The following is a 19,919-nucleotide window of genomic DNA, read 5'->3' as shown; positions in this document are numbered from 1 at the left end:
AAAATTTAAACAAGTATTTGTTAAAACAAACTATTTGCATTCACGTCATATCCAACCAACGATTTTCCCCTGTGTAGCGCTACTCAAGACTTTTGGGGAATGTTTTTGCCATTCCTACAACAAGAACACCAAAACTAGCGTATCCTACCTTATTTATGCAAAAAATTCGCTAAAACAATGGTATTCTAAATATAGTTGCAAAAAATTTTGTTCAGGGAACTAACAAAAAATACGTTCAAAAAAGTCAAAAGAGGTTTCACAGACGCTTTTTGTTCTCGATATCAATATGGAAATTGAAAATTTGGCTGGAGGAAGAAGTGTCAATTATATTTATCTGTGTTAATATCACTTTTTTATATACACTTTTTTCCTGTATCAATGATGATATTTTTACAAATCAAAATTTTAAATCCCCAGTTTTATTTATTTATAAAAAGTAAAAAAAAAGCAAAAAAAATAAACTTGTAATTTTTGAATATCCTTTCATTGTTTTTCCCTGTGTTTTAGTCGTTACAATAATACTGAATTTAAGTCACCCTATGCCTATTTCCTTTTAGTTCAACTGAGAACCATTAGTTCACTCTGTGGCAGCTAACGAAATGAAAAGCTTTTGGCCCCACAGTAGCATCAACGCATTGAATGCATTATTTTCAATACAGTACGTAACAAAATTACTTTGAATTATCTTTAGAAAAAAAATTTGGCACGACTTACGTACGAGGAGATTCAGACCGAGCTTCTATTCCAATTCGCGTTGTGCTCCTTTTAATTTTCCCCACGAAGGAGCGGGGCAGGACATACATACACATTTTATGCCGACACCTGACGCCATCCGCAAGGCAGTTGAGTTTTCACTGAAAAGTTTTTTCAACGAAATAATACAGTCGGAGTGGGGCGACCCCTATTAACACTTTTTGCTAATTGAAAGAACTTGTTTCAAATTTTGATGTTATTTTGGCCGGGAATAGAACCCACGACCCTCGGTGTGGTAGGCGGAGCACGCTACCACCGCACCACGATGGCCGCCACTGAGCACGAATCTTCTGTGTATGAGCTTCGTCATTTTGGAAATTACTCCAAAAATTAGAGGCTGCAAATTAAAAGGATTTTTTTTTCGAAAAAATTCAAAATTTTGTTTTAAACATTTTATTAATGAAACTAGGCCCGTATCGTATTTTCCGTGATCGAGTTGGCAATCGTATGGGAAAAGTTTACATTACTAATCGGATGAGAAGCAATATTGGTATTGCGCATGTTGGAATAACCAGGTGACGTAAGCCGTCAATTGTCGCTGTCGCGCTCTAAATTCTTCTTTGTTCTGTCATTCGGCCATCTGGATCAAAAAAATTTTAACAAGTGTTTGTTAAAACAAACTATTTGTATTCACGTCCTATCCAACCAAGGATTTCCTCTGTGTAGCGCTACTCAAGACTTTTGGGGAATGTTTTTGTCATTCCTACAACAAGAACACCAAAACAGTCGTATAATACCTTATTTACGCCAAAAAAATCGCTAAAATAATGGCATTCTAAATATATTTGCAAAAAATTTTAACTTACTGTTGTTGTTTTTCCCAAAATATCAGACCACTAAGATAAGAGAAATGTTACAGTTATGGTACATGAATCAGGCTCGCTTCGGATCAGCATCTTCTGGTTCTAGGCAGCTATACTAGTATACCCCCTAACATATTTTAGTAAATAATAACTTGGTAAGATAAATAATATATCATGAAGTCAACTGTCAAGAGTTTTTGGCGGATCTTTTGATCAAGTTTGATGCAAATAACACTTGATTTTTAGGAATGGAAACACATTTAAAAGTATAGCGATCACTTCCACGTGTGACTTTAAAAATTTTCATCGAACTCGAAACTCATTTAAGTGCCGCAACATCAGTAAAGTTCAACTAAATAATGGATAACACGTCTCCCATTTATGTACGGGTTTTCAATGAAAGTTTCAGCTACCAGTTGAAGTTAAGGTCAGCTTACTATGGACGCATCAATTGAATTTTACTGTTCATCACAGTTTAAGTGGCCAAGTTAAATGTTTTCTTCTTATTCTATGCTAAATGTAATTTTAACTCTCACTGATTATTTCTGTAATAGCTTTTGTAGCAAGGTATTTATTTAACCCTCTTCTGAAAATACATCCTACGGTTTCAGATAGCATACATCTTCTGTCTTTTTTTATTTACTTCACCTAGTGGCTCCGCCATGGGTATTGCGAGATACGTTCACTATCGTATCGTAATTTTTAAAAATATGTAAAAGACTCAAAATAAAATGTAATAGAAACTTGACGCCTGCATGTAAAAAATATTAATTATTTACACAGTTTTTTTATGGTTGAAATAATATGTGGGGAAATTAAGCATTAATTGAGATAAGACACATGGCACGGAGCCTCTTATTTTTTCAATTCTTGATTTCTTCACCGTCTAGCATTCGAATTAAGCCTTGCTGGTAGTGACCCCGGTCACGTCGAAAGTTTTTGAAAGATAAGAGTACCACGAAGGCCTTCTTGTGCTTAGGGATCTAGGCATTACATTTTTTTTTTAGTCCGGTGCTATCAATATTACTGGAGCCATGATGGTGTCGATTGTCTGGTCGCAGTTTCAAGGTTAGGTAAAGGAGAAAAAACAAGTAGTGGTTTGTTAGAAGGTAGGCGGCTGATTTGGCTTCCCTTGGTAATCTTATTTGCAAGGCTTCAGTAAAATACCATCATCGACAGTTTCCTTACTTCAAAAACGTGGACAGGGACAGTACTATTCTGTGGTAGAGTTTTTAGTTTATTTGCGTGTAATGGCATCCATTCCGGTGATGGGAATTTTAATTTTGTTTTTGGAAGCCATGTTGGTGGCAAGCTAGCCGCAGATTTGCGTTTATAAATTTTTAATCTCCTAATGTAAACAAATTCCAAAAAAATTATTCCAAATGTGATTGAAACATTTTTTTCAGTCTTCGATTATTATTATAATTTTATTGTTCTCTTTGTTCATTTTCATAAAGTCTTAAAATTTTATTGTCAAAATTGTTCAAAAACGACTTAAAAAAATTATCGAAAATTGATTTTCAGTTTTTTACCATTAATATTAATCATATTTTGTTCTTTTTTTTTGTTTAATTGTATGAAAAATCAATATTTAGTCACAAAGAGTAGTCAAATTGTAATTATATGGAGTAAGGTTCGAAAATTGACCGTCCAAATGCTCTGTGGAATGTATCTTAAAAAGCTTTTTTAACTATTTTTTGAGTTTGAAGGAAGTAAAGGGTAAGTTATGATACAAATATAGAGCGGGAGTTCCACTTTTTATTCTTCTCCGGCGCTACCAAATCCTTAAAAAAAGTGCCAGAACAATGTATTTGTTTGCATTTCTACTTCTTTTTCTTTAATTCTCTTGTATATTTCTTGGCGCTGAAGAAACTGCTCCGGGCAAGTATTGAACCGAACACCTGTTCAAGAACATTAGAGAACTCTATCTGCTGAAAAATATTTATCTCGAACATTCATACTCGGTTCGAAAAACAGGTTGTTTCAAACTTGGCCCCAGCGCAACATTCATCGTAGATTATTTTCTACTATTGGATCTTAAGCCGTTGGTAGCCAGCTTGCTCCTCTGGTGTGTTCTTACTGCAGCAAGAGGCGATACTGCCATGAAGGAAAGAGACGAGTTTAGTTGATAGAGCCAAGATATTAATCAGCGTTACTTGGGAAATCCACTTAATTCTGCGAGGAAAACAAATCAAGACAACGCAGAATAGAGGAAGTTGTTATATGTACATTTTACTGGACTTACGACCAGGCACGACGAGGGGGGATGCGTAAATTTTTCGTGGTGACACTGATGAAGGTTCATCTTCAAAAAGTCTTCCAACAATACCACACCACCAACTCTGTATCAAAGTCCAGATCATTTAAACAACTTCGATATCGGTACCGTGAATAATGAGTTTTTGCGATCTGAAGAAGTCAACGAAATAATTTGTCGAGGTCCTCAAAAGTGTCCTGTTAATTTTCCACGTGATTGTCATGACGAGGTATTACCTACCTCGCTGTTAAACAGAATCTTGCCAAATGGAGAGAAAGTGGAGCGTGACTGGTTAGTGTGGAGTGCCAGTAGCAATGCTTTTTATTGCCTACCATGTCGTCTGTTCCAATACTTTAAATCGATCTAAAATTTGTTGTCCTGGCGGATATTCGAAATTCCAGGTATGGAAGAAGCTATACGATAAACTGTCATCACACGAAAATACTCAAGATCTCATTAAATGTTATATTCAATGGCGATCTTTACAAAATCTAATTTAAAAGGACGCTACAATTGATACACTTTTCAATGAACAGCTAATCACTGGAACTCAAAAGTGGAAAGAAATTTAATATAGAATTTTGGATACTATTTTATTTTTGGGTGAAAGCGGCCTAGCTTTCAATGTCGAAAGTATATATCTTGGTGAACGAAACAATGGACATTTTTTTGGCATCTAAGATCTCATAAGCCATTATGATCCGACACTTAGAGATCATTTGGAGAAAGTTAGGATTTCACAACAGCAGCACAAACGTTTACAAGTTCACTATCTTTCCCCAGATATTGAGAACGAGTTTATAGAAATTTGTGCAAAACACGTGAGGGAAGCTATATTAGATCAACGCAAGAAAGCCAAGTATTTTGCTATTATCGTTTATGCTACGCCTAATTCTACTCTCGTTGAACAGACTACGTTCATTTTGCGCTACCTCCATTTCAATTGGAAAGGAACAAATTTTACAATTCAAGAATGGTTTTTGGCTTTCGTGAATTGTAACCAAAAAACTGGTCAGAAAATCGCTGATCTAATTTGCCATACTCTAGGTAAACATGAAATCCCATTAAAAGATCGCCGTGCACAAGGATACGATAACGGCGCCAATATGAAAGGAGCTTACAACGGAGCACTACGTCACATTCTCGAGAAAAACTCGGATGCTGATTACTCGCCTTGTGCAACCTACAGTCTCAATTTATGTGGTGTTGATGCTGCAGAATGTTGTACGGCTGCAATTATTTTCTTCGGAGTTTTACAAAAATGTTTTATTATTTTCAGCAGTAGTCCACAACGATGGGACATCCTCAAAAAAATGTACCAAGCTCTCCTCATAGTCTTTCAGACAAAGCCAAATTTGACTGCGCAAGCATACGGAGATGTTACCGGCATTCTCAAATACATCAACAAGTTCGAATGTATCTTGCTGTCCTCAATTTGGTTCAAAATACTAACTACCATTAATGAAAGAAACGTGGTCCTGCAAGCTAGAGACGCGACCATAGATGTTGAGGTCCGACATCTAGATGCCTTATTAGCTGATTTGAGGTTGATCACGAACCAATGGGAAACAATTTTAAACGAATGCACAAAAGTTGCTATTCAATTGAATATCTCGCCAAAGTTTCCGGACATTCGAAAGAGAAAACCCAAAAGACGTTCTGAAGATAATTTAAATGAGATGATTACGGATGATTCAGAGTTTTAAAAACAATACATTCCTGCTGATTGTTGATTCGGTAATCCCTGGCATTACTGAACTATTTGCAGCTATGAGAAATTTGAGCTAGACGTTTTCCTTATTGTGGCAATTTGAAGACATGGATGAAACTACGGTTCGGGCGAGCGCAGCAAAATTTGTCGAAAAATACTAGTCGGACATTTCTCAAAGCTTAGAATGCGAAATAATTCACTTGAAACATATTTATTGCTAAATGCCATCTACATATGATCAAAATCTGTATACAATTTTCTCCAACATTAGTGTTGCTTTACGTATCTTTTGCATTATACCTGTCACTGTAACTAGCGCAGAACGTTCCTTTAGCGTCCTTTCAAGAATCAAAAACTTTCATAAATCGTGTTCTTATGATTCATGAATGAGACGTCATTAATACAAATTAATCAAATGTATTAGTGGATTTTTTATAGGGCGCCCGTAAATTGTTTAGTCCCGGGCCCGGATTTTCTCTCTACGGCCCTGTTTACGATATCGATCTAATATAGATTATTATTATCGAAAGATTTGAATAAAATTTAATTAAATTTTTCATTTTTAGTGTATATATGTATTTAATATTAAAAGTTACATTGAAAATTTTATCTTTAGACGCGTAGTACAGAATTCAAGTTGATAAACAAAAAAATATGTTATTCTAGGTTAAAATATATAAAATTAAGTAAGTAAATAGTTTTCTTGGTTTTTTCTCAACGTCTGTTTCGGTTACGGTATCTTTGCTGATATTTTTGTTGCTGCTGTTTAGTGTTTTGAGATTTTGGCTCAGGATCTGCTTTAAAGTGTTTAGATTTAGAAAATACATCATCAGCATCGACTGAGTAATTTTCTTTTGCAGATGCTAGAAATATTTAATGATTATTATTATTTTTAAAAAACTGCTACACTGGGTACTAATAAGCAATTTACCGTCAGCGTTAACAGGGAATAAAAATGGATTCTCCATAGCATTGGAAAAACGACTAAAGTCCGGCGGTGAACCTTTAAAAAGAAAACAAGCAAATATATAAGATTATGTCTAGTTAGTAAGACGTCCCAATGTGAATGCAAAAAAAAATAAAAGTTATGGGGAAATTCACGCAAACTCGCCTCTTAAAGCGTTGAAATTGAGACGATGGCGTTGTTTTATTAATATTATATGTATTATTGTTAGATGTAGAAAATTTGAAAATTGTTTAGCTCAAGATGCATGCGATTGAATTGATTAGTGTATGAAAATGATATGATTGTTGCTTACGAAAGAACTGGGAATATGAAGTTAGTTTTTAGCAGACATGCTTTCACATTTAAGGGGCTTTTTCTGGCTTACAAATTAGGACAATTGACTCCTATTTTTTATACCTAGCGTGTACTTTAACAAAAGGGTATTAAAACTTTGTTCGGAAAAAGGTAATATGTAATAGTATACAGGAATCGAGATAGATATAGACTTTCCTATATCAAAATTATCAGCATCGAATAAGATTTTATTTCGTTGGCGACCACACGCCCTTTTAAAAAAATCGATATCGAAATTTTGTAAAATCGATAATTCATTCCCAGACGTGAATATGGGGATAAGACTTGATACGTAGGTTGAATAAATAACGAAAAATGAAAATTTGGCACAAAAAATTAAAATAAACGTATTAAGGGAAGGGCCAAAAGACAAACGAAAAGCTGGGTATAAAAAGTAGGCGTGGTTTCCAACCAACTTAGCTTATTTTTGCAAGAAACGCGTTTTGTCATAAAAACAATCCATATTTCATTAAGATGGATTGAGTTTTTTAGAATTAAAACGTTAATAGTACCTACTTAAGAGAGAATAAGTATAAATGGAGGGGCGCCACGCCGATTTTTTTAAATTTGTAAAAATGAGATGTATTAATATAACTGAGTTATGTACCGCAAATATATTAAATTTTTTATTGGCATGATTTACGGCTAGTAAAACTATAAGATTTTTCCCTTCTTTTAACTGCAGGCGGTACCACGTCAATATTCCAAAATGTGTATCTTTCGTCCTAAAGCCAACCACATAACATGTTTCATCACTCTTATGGGCGTGGTTATTATTCAACTTCGCCCATTTTCAGTACCGTTTTGTTCTGGGTCCAGATATGCTAGTAGACATAAGTTCTTAAATATATCTTAATGTTTGCACACATTACCGTGTTAACAGACGAACGGACGGAGAGACGGACGGACATGCCTCGATTAAAATATGTCTCGATCCTGTATATTTTAATAACAATCTCGATTCCTTTGTGACATTACCTACCATCAATCAAAGTTATAATAAGTAAACGTTGGGTAAACAATTTTAGTTTAAATAAGCGTATTTTGACTAGCCCCCTATCAACGATGAGACATGAACGAATGTCTGTTTGTATTTGTATTGTACTGAGAAATTATCACACACCAAATGGACTCTCATATATGTCCTCCGTCGAAGATGATGCATTGAGTGAGGGTGTTGGTGTCGGTGGATAACTACGACTCTCAACATCAATTAAATCATCACTTGTCATAAACGATGATAACGAGAGTGCATCTGGTTGTGGTGATGGTAGTGGCGTTGATATTGGTAATATTGATGTAGGGGTTGGTATTGTTGTTATATTACATGTGTCTATATTTGTTGGGATTTCATTAAGGTCACCAAAACAATCAGCAATAGCATCTACGGGCTTTCCAACTGTGGTAGGATCTTTAGTATCAGGATTGATTAAACATGTAAAGGGAATAACAAAAACAAAAACAAAATACTAATTGATTAAAAAATTTAATAATAATTTGTTCATATATGTAGATAAATCAGACGATAATTACTTGCGTTAACAATGTTGCCCAACAATGGTGGCGGTAGATGCGGTGTGGAGTGGGCGGCGGTTTCATGCCCGGGTGTCGATTTCTTTTGTACATCAGCATGACCATTCAAAAGATTAACAAATAGTGCGTTTTGAGGTTTTGCAACTTCATGCACTTGTACTAAATGGGAGAACAGCACAAAATTTATTCCCAGTTTTATAATATATGATTTATTTTTTTGATTTTATTAAATTAAAAGAATGATGTATAACCGAAACCAGAATTTAAAAAATTTTGTATACAAATGTAGTTGAATTTATGATAAACAGTTATTTGATTTGAATTATATAAAAATAATCTTAGCACTAAATATAGAAAACGAAAATAATTGGAAATTAGTATTTCATGTAGGTAACATTAGTATTTAAAAAAAAATGAAGGAAATAATATTTTTTTAATTTGAAAATTATTGAGTCTAGCTTATAACTTTTGAGATTTCAAATGATTAATGTTTTTTTTTTTTTCAATTTTTATTAAACTTTTCATTCCTAATTATGTTTTAATGTAGTTATGTAGCATGTGCGTATATGTAAATTTGTGCAAAAGTAAACGCTAATATATATCACAAAATATGTAACGATATTTTTAACAATTTAATATCCATTACCGACTTCAACCGCTGCTGCCAGCCCACCATTGTTGGTTCCTCCATTATCCAGCGGTGTTTTCGGTGACATAATAATTGATTTTGCGTTATCCCCCGAAATTGTTTCCATATTATAGGCATCATCATCACCATTTTTTAAATCTGTTATAAAAGTTTTGTCCGAATCTATCGGCTTGATATCAATTGTTGGCAGAATTTTTTGGTTTGGTGATTTTGTGTCATTTGATTGATCTTTTTCGGTGAGGCTAAGATCTTTTGCATTCTCATCACTGGTGTCCTGATGTTAAAATATTCAGAAAAGTTTTATTTTTAATATCTTTATACATATACAGAGTAGCTATTTTCTATTCATTAATACATTTTTTGAATATTCAAATAACAGATTAATTTTTAAAAACCTTTGTTTGCAATATGCACGGATTGACGAAGGAGATATACAGCCCAATTCTGGAATTTTGTTCTCGCGGATTTGTTTATTCCCGCGGAAAAACTCCTCCAATTCTTTTCTCCTTGGAAGAACAAAAAGGCAACTCTTAGAGACCAATTGTACAGCGAACAACGGGACATTCATATGGCTTAGCAGTTAAAGGCTTGCACTGATATGAATGTTGGAGATTCGAGTTCAACGCTCAGCTCCCGAAAAGCTAGCTGATGAAGAAGTGAAATTCAGAAACATGTCCTAGTAACCATCGCCGTTTGTAAACTTACAGTTTTTCTCTAATATCAATTAAAAAAACCATTGTATAAAGCAATATGAGCAAAGCTCGCTAATTAAATACATATGATTTATTATTTTGTTTAAAAAATTTAAAAATTTAATTATTGATGCGAATGTGTTTGAAATTAAGAAATAAAATATAAACAATGGAGAGTATTGCATTTCATATGGTATTTACTGAAATGAGTAATGAATTGGTGCCACAGCAGAGGAGCATAAGAAGAAGAAGACGGCGGGATAACACAAATCCGCTGGAGTTGCCTGCTTCCATTCAGCAAAGCAATTTTCTGGGGGCCAAGTCGAGTTGAACTCGTTTTCCGACATATGCCAAAATCTATTTAAGCCTTCTTAAAGAATCCTTGCGCAATTTCTGGATGCATCAAATATACCAAGAGCTCTTCCGTTGCTTATGATATACTTTTCGACTTAAAATAAAGAATATTGTGGTAGAATATACATACTTTAGCACAAACTTGTACAAATAAGTGTTCTTCCTTAAAAGAACAAATTTACTTTAGCAATTTTGATGCATTCCCTTTAATTTAACAAGTGAAAAAACTTCTCAGAAATGGCTGAAAAATCTCCCTCTCACTCACATTCATAATACATACTTTTCTCCTATAACCGGTGTCCGTTTTCTCGAACATTGTTCAGAATAAGAGGAAGGGGAGAAGTGAAAAAACTCACAATGAATTTTTATTTAGGCTACGCGGAATGGAAGAAGGGAAAAACATAGCAAGGAATTTTTGTTTAGAATTGGACTGATAATAATGAGCTGTACGAGCTTAACGCGGATATGAACACATCGCAACCAATAAAATCTTTGCTGGGGAGGACAAGTAATGCGACTGGACGAGGACGCTCCGGCTATAAAAGTATTTCAATCGACAATGAAGCTTGGAAGTAAAATTTAACGGTCGATAACGATTCAACGGCTTAACCTTTCTTTTTCAATTTTTGTTAATTTAATATTTAGTTCTTATTTAGCACATATACGAAAATTTTAGTTTTAAAGAAATTCTAGTTCTCCTGCTAGAAAACTTTTTCCGCATCGGGCGCAGCACCATTTTTTTAAAGGGACCCATTCTCTATTTCGAAACGAACATTCATTTTGGTCTGGTGGAAACTGCCCTATTATGTAATTTTCGTATCAAAAACTTATTCACCTTGCGCGAGTTTTATTTTCACCCGAAAATATTCACAGTTTTCGTTCACCCTATCGCAGAGGGTGGCGAAACAATTTTTCGTGTTCGAAAAAGATTTCACCTTATCGGCAACTCGTTTGTTCGGGCGAAATGAACAGCGGGGAAACCAAAATTTGTTCACTTATATTTTACAGGCGAACGAGAGGAAAACAAAATATAAATAATTTTTTGTTTTGATATTTGATACTCTTATAATTATATGTATTTTTGTTATTAGAAATAAATCAATAAATAATGCACAATCGGAAGATGAGTAGAAAAATGTGAAATTCCTGTATTGCTAAGTATGTAAATTCCGTTTTTTATGATATCGTATCAGTCGGTCAAGTTATCCATTGTGGACAAAGCAACGGTTCCAAAATGTTGAGCACCTCACTGAAACAAGATTGACTAAAACCCACTTCATGGTCCTTTCCAACGCCTTTTCCCTATGCGAAAAAACGAAGACATGTACTCAAATTTACAATTGGTGGAACTCCAAATTTTTGCTTCAATGGTGGCAAGGAGTTGGTAAGAATATCTAGCAAATATTAGAATACCGGCTTGTTTAGCCTGTAATATTGGCGAAAGCTAATTGAAAAGAAATTAACTTGTTATTCAAAAGTGCTGAAAATAGTAATTTTTAGCTTACAGTGAATCATTTAGATCCAAAGGGTTAAAACTGTCCCTTAATTGTCTCCGAATCCCTTTCACATTTATACTCTTCTCGCGCTCAATCAATACCAACCTACGTAAGTCCAATACTAAACATTATTTTATACATTTTTTATTTCTATTTTTGTTGTATTTTAAGTAAATATATGCTTGGTTACAAAATTTACACAATTGTAAGTAAATTATTTGTTCACTGCTAATTCACAATAGAGCATCAGCTATTTCGAAGTGAACTTTTGTTCGCCCGAAATTGCCGATAGGCGCAAAAAGTTCACTCCAACAAAAAAAGTGAAGGCGAACACTTTTCCGTGTGAACTTCGCGATAAGGGTGATTAAGACATCTCACAAGGTCTCCTATTCTCCGTGTATGGTATGCTTTAATCCTAGTGAGATAACGTACGTCTGTGAGACGTACGTTCTTTTAATTTTGCTCTCAGTCTCCCACAATCGTAAAGAGAGAACATTCTCATTCGCAGTTTTCTCAGCTACCATTACCAGCGTGTCAGTGGGGATGTTTTTCAGTAGTAACTGTTTTGTTTGCTGAAATATATACGATTGTGTTTTAAAAATACGTCTAAGAGACGTATCGTTATCTTTTACGTAACTACAAATTTTATAATAATTTTTGCCTAAAATGGTAATTTTAGCAAATATTTTTTTAAGTATAGTTTAAAACAGGTAATTCATTCAATTGAAGTACAAAAAAATTTATTTTATTTTAATTTTTTTGCTATAAACTGAGGTCCTACGAAAAAGACTGATTTTTGTAAAGACAAGTCCAAGACAAGTAAAACTTAATTTTTATTTTATTAACAAAACAATAATTGTCTTTAAAAAACATTTAAATCAAGTGAATATATATCAAATAAATGATTAAAAAGTTACAAAAAAAATGCAAGTTTTTTTTATATTGTGACGAAGATTAGTGACACTAAGTGAGATAAAAGCCAGATACGATAAAGCAATTAATTCGGAAGGTTTTTTATACAACCCACAACGGAAAAAGGTTTGTCCCCGAAATTGCAGTGTAACTGGGAAGGTCCATAGAAAGTTGTAAAACGGATCAACGATGTAGTTTATCGCATACAAACCATTGGTAAACCATGAACCAAAATGAAAGTGGTTCATCTGGAAAGGCTGGCGGCGTTTAGATCGGGAAATTTGTCTAATCGCGACGATCAGACTTAGGTGGAGGGCAGTGTGACGAATATTAGTGACGCTAAGTGATACTCACATCACCAATCTGATACTAAGTAAATAAAGCCACAACAACAATAAAACAGGCCGTCACTTGTATCTACAGTACGTACTCGCAGCAGGGACAAACGCACAAACACATGCATATATCTATATCTGAGTATCACTCGCATATACACACGCATGGGCTATGCGAGAAGCTATAATCATCGTGCATTTGTAGTTATAGCTGAGAAATTTTTAGCTGGTAAATTCTAGAAATAGAAACGCCTAGAAGAAAGTTTAAATCACATAGTATAAAAGGAGGTAAAGCTGAGAATCAGAGGCAGTTTGATTTAAGCACGCTATCTTTTGCGTAGTAGAAGTGTTATTGTGAAGTATTTTAATAAAGGCCATTTTGCATTATTGAATAGTGGAGTTATTTATTCAACAATTTATTGATTCGAACGTTAGTAGAAGGTTTCGAATAAGCGGAATACCACTAAAATTCGTTACAATATCTTTAGGGTCCTTAAACATGAACACGTCTCTCAGACGTACCGTGTCTTTCTAGGGTAAAAAATAACGTTATCTTTCTATGGTTAATCAAACTTTGTATTGGAAACCATGGAAACAACTGAATCCATAATATTTTACATGAATACGACACCTTTGCGAATTGCTCAAACACGTTTTCCCTACCATGCATGTAAAACAACAACTGCTATCTATGTTGTTTCAGTTATTTGCTTATTATCTATTTGCTTCTATTACTTACTAAATTATTAACTTCTGTATTATTGGAGCTACTAACTGAAGTGTTCGTCTCATCGTTAACACTCTCATCATCCTCATTTGCTGGCACATAGTCGGAATCTTCATCCGAATCTTGGTTTGCAAATTTATTTAACAATTCGGTGCAGCTCATGAACGGACTGCCATCTAAACCTGGGCTTTTAGTTGTAGCTGGAATTTTTGCAGTGAGCTCATCAAGTATTTTAGACTAAACAGGCAAAATCAAGTAGAAATGAATAATTTTAATAAAAATTGGCAAGTGCGTTTCATTTTATCATCTCACCTGCATAATATTCTCTACACCGGCAGCCCTGGTCTCCAATAGCGCGCTGTCTTCATCATTGTTTAAGCGTCGACGGCATACGATTTTATTGAACAAGTTGCTCATTTTGGCTATTAAACTATTTTGTTGTACTTTTAAATTTTGAGTTTTCCGTTTATTTTCACGTTCTTGGATAACCCTCAAACCATGCATACGTATGCAACGTAATTTACGACGACGGGTTTGAATGAAGTAAATAAACCGTTTTGCCGTAACTGGACCATCACCCAAAAGTAGAGCTCCAATTGAAAGGTATATTAGCAAAATGCGTAAGATTATAATAAGAAAAAGAAATGGAATCCAGGGCAATGGACGTATCAAATAAAAATCCGGATTATCTGAAAGAGATGAAGGAAATTATAACCTTTTTTTGAATACGTGAAAAGTTTTCTCAAATGAGATTTTACCAGCTGGCAAACGCCATTTTGCGGTTTCCTCAAAAGTGCTTAACACCATATCACCGCGCTTTAGCAAAAACTGTCCGATATGTGTTGCAGACATTTTTTCCATTATCTGATAGGTTTTGTGGAAAAGTGGGGTAATATCCGTTGACTCATCCAAATCTTGTAGTGCATCATGCATAATATTTCCAGAATCATTAGAACTGTCATGATTTTGATCCGGATTGGTGTCAGTGGGTACCGCCACAAACATTTTGTTCAAATATGGATTCTTAACTGTAATTAGAACTTGTTATGTTGGTCTTATTAGTCTTTAAAATAATTAATCACCTTCAAGTCCGGCTTTGCTATCTTCGTAAAATGCATGTTTTACAAATTATTTATGATAAATTATTACTTATAGGAAATTAGTAAATTGGAAAACCAAAAAAAAAAAAATAATAAATGCATAGAAACTTTGAAAATTAAAAATTTCCTATGTATATGTTGGGTAGGATAATAGCATAACCTCAAATAAGTCCTTAAGGATGTTTTTTCGCATATACAATAAAGACGATCGCGCCAATTGCAAAACCGCTTTGAACAGCATGGAAATTTCTACAGTGATACATTTTAGTTTAAACGCACTCTTAATTTTAACTTTACCACTTTGGCTTTCTTTTGTTTATGCATTCATAACAACAAATTCTAGCGCATATTCTTTGCCCATCTAACGGAAATTTGAATTGCCTAAAAAACCTGTTTTCGTTGTTGTTGTACTCTCATAATCACATATTCAAAAATACTACTACGAACAGGTGCATATTCGTTTAAAAGCAGCAAATTTATTTTTATACTCAGTTGAGCAGAGCTTACAGAGTATATTAACTTTGATTGGATAACGGAATCGAGATAGATATAGACTTCCATATATCAAAATCATCAGGATCGAAAAAAATTTGATTGAGCCATGTCCGTCCGTCTGTCCGTTAACACGATAACTTGAGTAAATTTTGAGGTATCTTGAAGAAATTTGGTATGTAGGTTCCTGAGCACTCATCTCAGATTGCTACTTAAAATGAACAATATCGCACTATAACCACGCCCACTTTTTCGATATCGAAAATTTCGAAAAACCGAAAAAGTTCGATAAAAGATTTTTAAAAAGATTTAAAAAGATTTTTTAAAGTCAAATTTTAACAAAAAATTTAATATCTTTACAGTATATAAGTAACTTATGTCAACATTCAACTCCAGTAATGATATAGTGCAACAAAATGCAAAAATAAAAGAAAATTTCAAAATGGGCGTGGCTCAGCCCTTTTTCATTTAATTTGTCTAGGATACTTTTAATGCCATAAGTCGAACAAAAATTCACCAATCCTTGTGAAATTTGGTAGGGGCTTGGATTCTGGTACAGTAACTTATTTCTGTGAAAAAGGGCGAAATCGGTTGAAGCGACGCCCAGTTTTTATACACAGTCGACCGTCTGTCCTTCCGCTCGGCCGTCAACACGATAACTTGAGCAAAAATCGATATATCCTTACTAAACTCAGTTCACGTACTTATCTGAACTCACTTTATATTGGTATAAAAAATGGCCGAAATCCGACTATGACCACGCCCACTTTTCCGATATCGAAAATTACCAAAAACGAAAAAAGGCATAATTCTATACCAAATAGGAAAAAAGGGATGAAACATGGTATTTGGATTAGTTTATTGACGCAAAATATAACTTTAGAAAAAAATTTTGTAAAATGGGTGTGACACCTACTATATTAAGTAGAATGAAATGAAAAAGTTCTGCAGGGCGAATTAAAAAACACTTGAAATCTTGGCTGGAATACTGTTCGTGGTATTATATATATAAATAAGTTAGCGGTATCCAACAGATGATGTTCTGGGTCACCCTGGTCCACATTTTGGTCGATATTTGAAAAACGCCTTCACATATACAACTACCACCACTCCCTTTTAAAAGCCTCATTAATATCTTAAATTTGATACCCATATCGTACAAACACATTCTAGAGTTACCCCTGGTCCACCTTTATGGCGATATATCGAAAAGGCTTCCACCTATAGAACTAAGCCCAACGCCCATTTAAAATACTCATTAACACCTTTCATTTGATACCCATATCGTACAAACATATTCTAGAGTCACCCCTGGTCCACCTTTATGGCGATATTTCGAAAAGGCGACCACCTATAGAACTAAGGCCCACTCCCTTTTAAAAATACTCATTAACACCTTTCATTTGATACCCATATCGTACAAACAAAGTCTAGAGTCACCCCTGGTCCATCTTTATGGCGATATCTCGAAAAGGCGACCACCTATACAACTACCACCACTCCCTTTTAAAACCCTCATTAATACCTTTAATTTGATACCGATATCGTACAAACACATTCTAGAGTCACCCCTGGTCCACCTTTACAGGGATATTTCGAAAAGGCGTCCACCTATAGAACTAAGGCCCACTCCCTTTTAAAATGCGCATTAACCCCTATCATTTGATACCCATATCGTACAAACAAAGTCTAGAGTCACCCCTGGTCCATCTTTATGGCGATATCTCGAAAAGGCGACCACCTATACAACTACCACCACTCCCTTTTAAAACCCTCTTTAATACCTTTAATTTGTTACCGATATCGTACAAACGCATTCTAGAGTCAAGCCTGATCCACCTTTATGGCTATAACCCTAAATGGCGTTCGCCTATAGAACTATGGCCCACTCCCTCAAAAAATGCTCTTTAACACCATTCATTTGATACACATGTCATACAAACACATTCCAGGATTACCCTCGGTTCATTTTCCTACATGTTTATTTTCCCTTATGTTGTCACCATAGCTCTCAACTGAGTATGTAATGTTCGGTTACACCCGAACTTAACCTTCCTTATTTGTTTTTTTTTAATTTCGCAACCCTAAATGGCAACCCTTCTCAAAAATGTCCCTATTGTAATGCGGAGTGAAATACCTTTCGTTTGATACCCATATTGGCATATCTCATGCAATTATTGTTTGTAATTTCGAATAGGTGGCCACCCTAAATGGCAACCCTACACAAAAATGTCGCTATTGTAATGCGGATTGAAATACCTTTCGTTTCATACCCATATCGGCATATATCATGCAACTTTTTTTTTAATTTCGAATGGGTGGCAACCCTAAATGGCAACTCTACCCAAAAATTTCGCTATTGTAATGCGGAGTGAAATACCTTCGTTTGATACCCATATCGGTATATTTCATGCAATTTTTTTAAATTTCGAATAGGTGGCAACGCTAAATGGCAACCCTACTCAAAAATATCGCTATTGTAATGCGGAGTGAAATACCTTTCGTTTGATACCCATATCGGCATATTTCGTGCATTTTTTTTAATTCGAATAGGTGGCAACCTTGTGAAACATTCTGAGTGGCAACACCTACGTAGAAAGCCTTAGAAGGTGATACATTATCACTGTACCAAATTTCATTTAAATCGGTTGAGCAGTTCCCGAGAACGTACGGCTATACCAATATACAAGAATTGCTCGTTTAAAGTTATAAGATAAATAAATTAGCGGTACTCGACAGACTGGGTCACCCTGGTCTACATTTTGGTCGATATCTCGAAAACGCCTTCGCATATACATCTAAGGCCCACTCCCTTTTAAACCACTCATTAACACCTTTCATTTGATACCCATATCGTACAAACACATTATAGAGTCACCCCTCCATCTTTATGGCGATTTCTCGAAAAGGCGTCCACCTATAGAACCATGACACACTACCTATGTCATACAAACACATTCCAGGGTTACCCTAGGTTCATTTTCCTACATGGCGATTTTCCCTTATTTTGTCTCCAAAGCTCTCAGCTGAGTATGTAATGTTCGGTTGCACCCGAACTTAGTCTTTCTTACTTGTTTTCGATTCTGAATATGCCGCAATGTATTGCATGAATGGTATAAAGAGAAAACAAATTGTTCCAGTTCGATCACTAACCTCGTTGAACTAGGCGCCCGACTTATGTATTTAATTTTAAAGCATGTACTTTGGAAGATGTCCGAATAGGCACATATGTTAGTTGCAAATTTACACAATACAACATGCATACAAATTAGTCTTATCACGTGGACAAATAATAATAAAATTCTTAAATGTCTGATGCTGCTTCCACAAACTAGCAAAATATACATATATTATAGTCTAGCTCAGAATAAAAATAAAAATAGTTTGTAACGTTGATATTGATATTTGTATATGTTTAAATATACATATATGTATATATTAGGGTATACATTATTTCAAAAGAAGTATTAATAGGTATTTAATTGATCCCAAGGCAGTCGGTTCTTTGTACCGGAGCGACTCGGGATTTTTCCCGACCAAGGACTGTCATTTCAGTGTGACCCCATTTAATTTGTTTCGTCCCTCCCACAAATTGTCATCCTCCCAGCAGCTCCTTGCAGCAGGACTGCTCCATACTCTCTTACTCTGGGAAGGCATCGAATCCAATCCGGGTCCGTCTCCTGACCCCGGTCTTGAGAAATGGTTTTGCTGCATCTGCCGGAAAAGAATCTTTTTAGGACGGTCATACTCTGTTCAGTGTGTCTCGTGCAAGGGATGGTTGCATCGGACAGGTTGTTCTGGGCTTGATCCTAAAACCCGACGTCCACGTAACTTTTATAAATATTTTGTGGCTCCTTGCTGTTCACGCCCAAGGGCGTCCCGTAGTCTACGCCTAAGCGCCCCCACTACCTTCCAGCAGCCCCGCTACTCGGAAGCCACAACAAGTACCCGCTGCTGCTCGCGCCCCACGGCGCCAACAACTCAAACAACTGATACCACTCATAACTACTACCTTCGTAGTAGAGTTGGTAGCAATGCAGAGCATCAGCCCCCGCCGCGCCGTCTCCCCCCCCCCCCCCCCCCCCCCCCGCCCCCCTCTTTTCCGGCAGTAATCGTGCACCGTCTGCCAGCACAGAATATATAGGTTTGCGACATCCGCCCAATGCAGCTCCTGCCTTGGGTGGTGCCACTTTCCTAGATGTTCTGGTCTCCGCGACGGCAACCCCCCGACGGGTTTCATCGCGCCATGTTGCCAAGTCGCAAGCCCAAATCATCCGGGTACCCCAATGCTTGCCCAAGGACGCCCAGTCCCAGGGCCACAACAGCAATTGCGTCCTGGCCTTCCACAACCCAAGGGTAGTCACCCGTCACTTACCCCCAGAGGGGCGGCTTCTCCCCTTATGCACTTCATAATTCTGCAGTTAAACTGTAATGGACTAACTGGGAAGATTGCGGAGATAGTCGATTTCATGAAGCGGCACAACATCCGCATTGCTGCGATTCAAGAGACTAAACTCACAGCAAGATCTGCATTGCAGACCTGCTCTGGGTATAATGTCCACAGGAAAGACCGCGAGAGCGGAAATGGAGGCGGCCTCGCGTTTATCATACACCACTCTGTGCAATATTATATATTTGATCCTGGCATCGACCGCAGGGACAATGTCTTAAAACGTCAAGGCCTATCTGTCCGGTCAGGCGATGCAAACCTAGAAATCATCAACATCTACGTCTCTCCTGCCACCTGTTGCCCCAGTGGATACCGCCCTAATATCAGGGCCTTACTCAATGGCAACAATCGCATT

At 35.9% G+C, this 19,919-nt stretch overlaps 1 protein-coding gene across 8 annotated transcripts in view; it reads right to left on the bottom strand.

Annotated features, from left to right (window-relative positions):
* Positions 1–6,076: 6,076 nt before the first annotated feature.
* The window catches only part of Jabba (jabba), a 29,813-nt gene continuing 15,970 nt past the window's right edge, over positions 6,077–19,919 (bottom strand). For 2 of the 8 annotated variants that reach the window (XM_067776600.1, XM_067776601.1), the window contains exons 2-9: positions 14,281–14,562; positions 13,835–14,211; positions 13,535–13,759; positions 9,004–9,280; positions 8,358–8,516; positions 8,152–8,235; positions 6,456–6,527; positions 6,077–6,387 (exon numbers count right to left, since the gene is read on the bottom strand). In XM_067776600.1, coding sequence (XP_067632701.1) covers positions 6,239–6,387; positions 6,456–6,527; positions 8,152–8,235; positions 8,358–8,516; positions 9,004–9,280; positions 13,535–13,759; positions 13,835–14,211; positions 14,281–14,527 — 1,590 coding nt within the window. In that variant the 5' untranslated portion in view covers positions 14,528–14,562 and the 3' untranslated portion in view covers positions 6,077–6,238. Of the gene's footprint in view, positions 6,388–6,455; positions 6,528–8,151; positions 8,236–8,357; positions 8,517–9,003; positions 9,281–13,534; positions 13,760–13,834; positions 14,212–14,280; positions 14,563–14,604; positions 14,624–19,919 lie in introns of those variants that run through there. The other 6 variants (XM_067776599.1, XM_067776602.1, XM_067776603.1 and 3 more) reach the window with 5 other exon arrangements.

The sequence above is a fragment of the Eurosta solidaginis genome, chromosome 3 (assembly GCF_040869045.1).
Source record: "Eurosta solidaginis isolate ZX-2024a chromosome 3, ASM4086904v1, whole genome shotgun sequence".
In the NCBI taxonomy this organism is placed as follows: Eukaryota; Metazoa; Arthropoda; class Insecta; order Diptera; family Tephritidae; genus Eurosta; species Eurosta solidaginis.
Note: the sequence above shows the minus strand (reverse complement) of the source record. Positions and strands in the feature narration are given on the sequence as shown.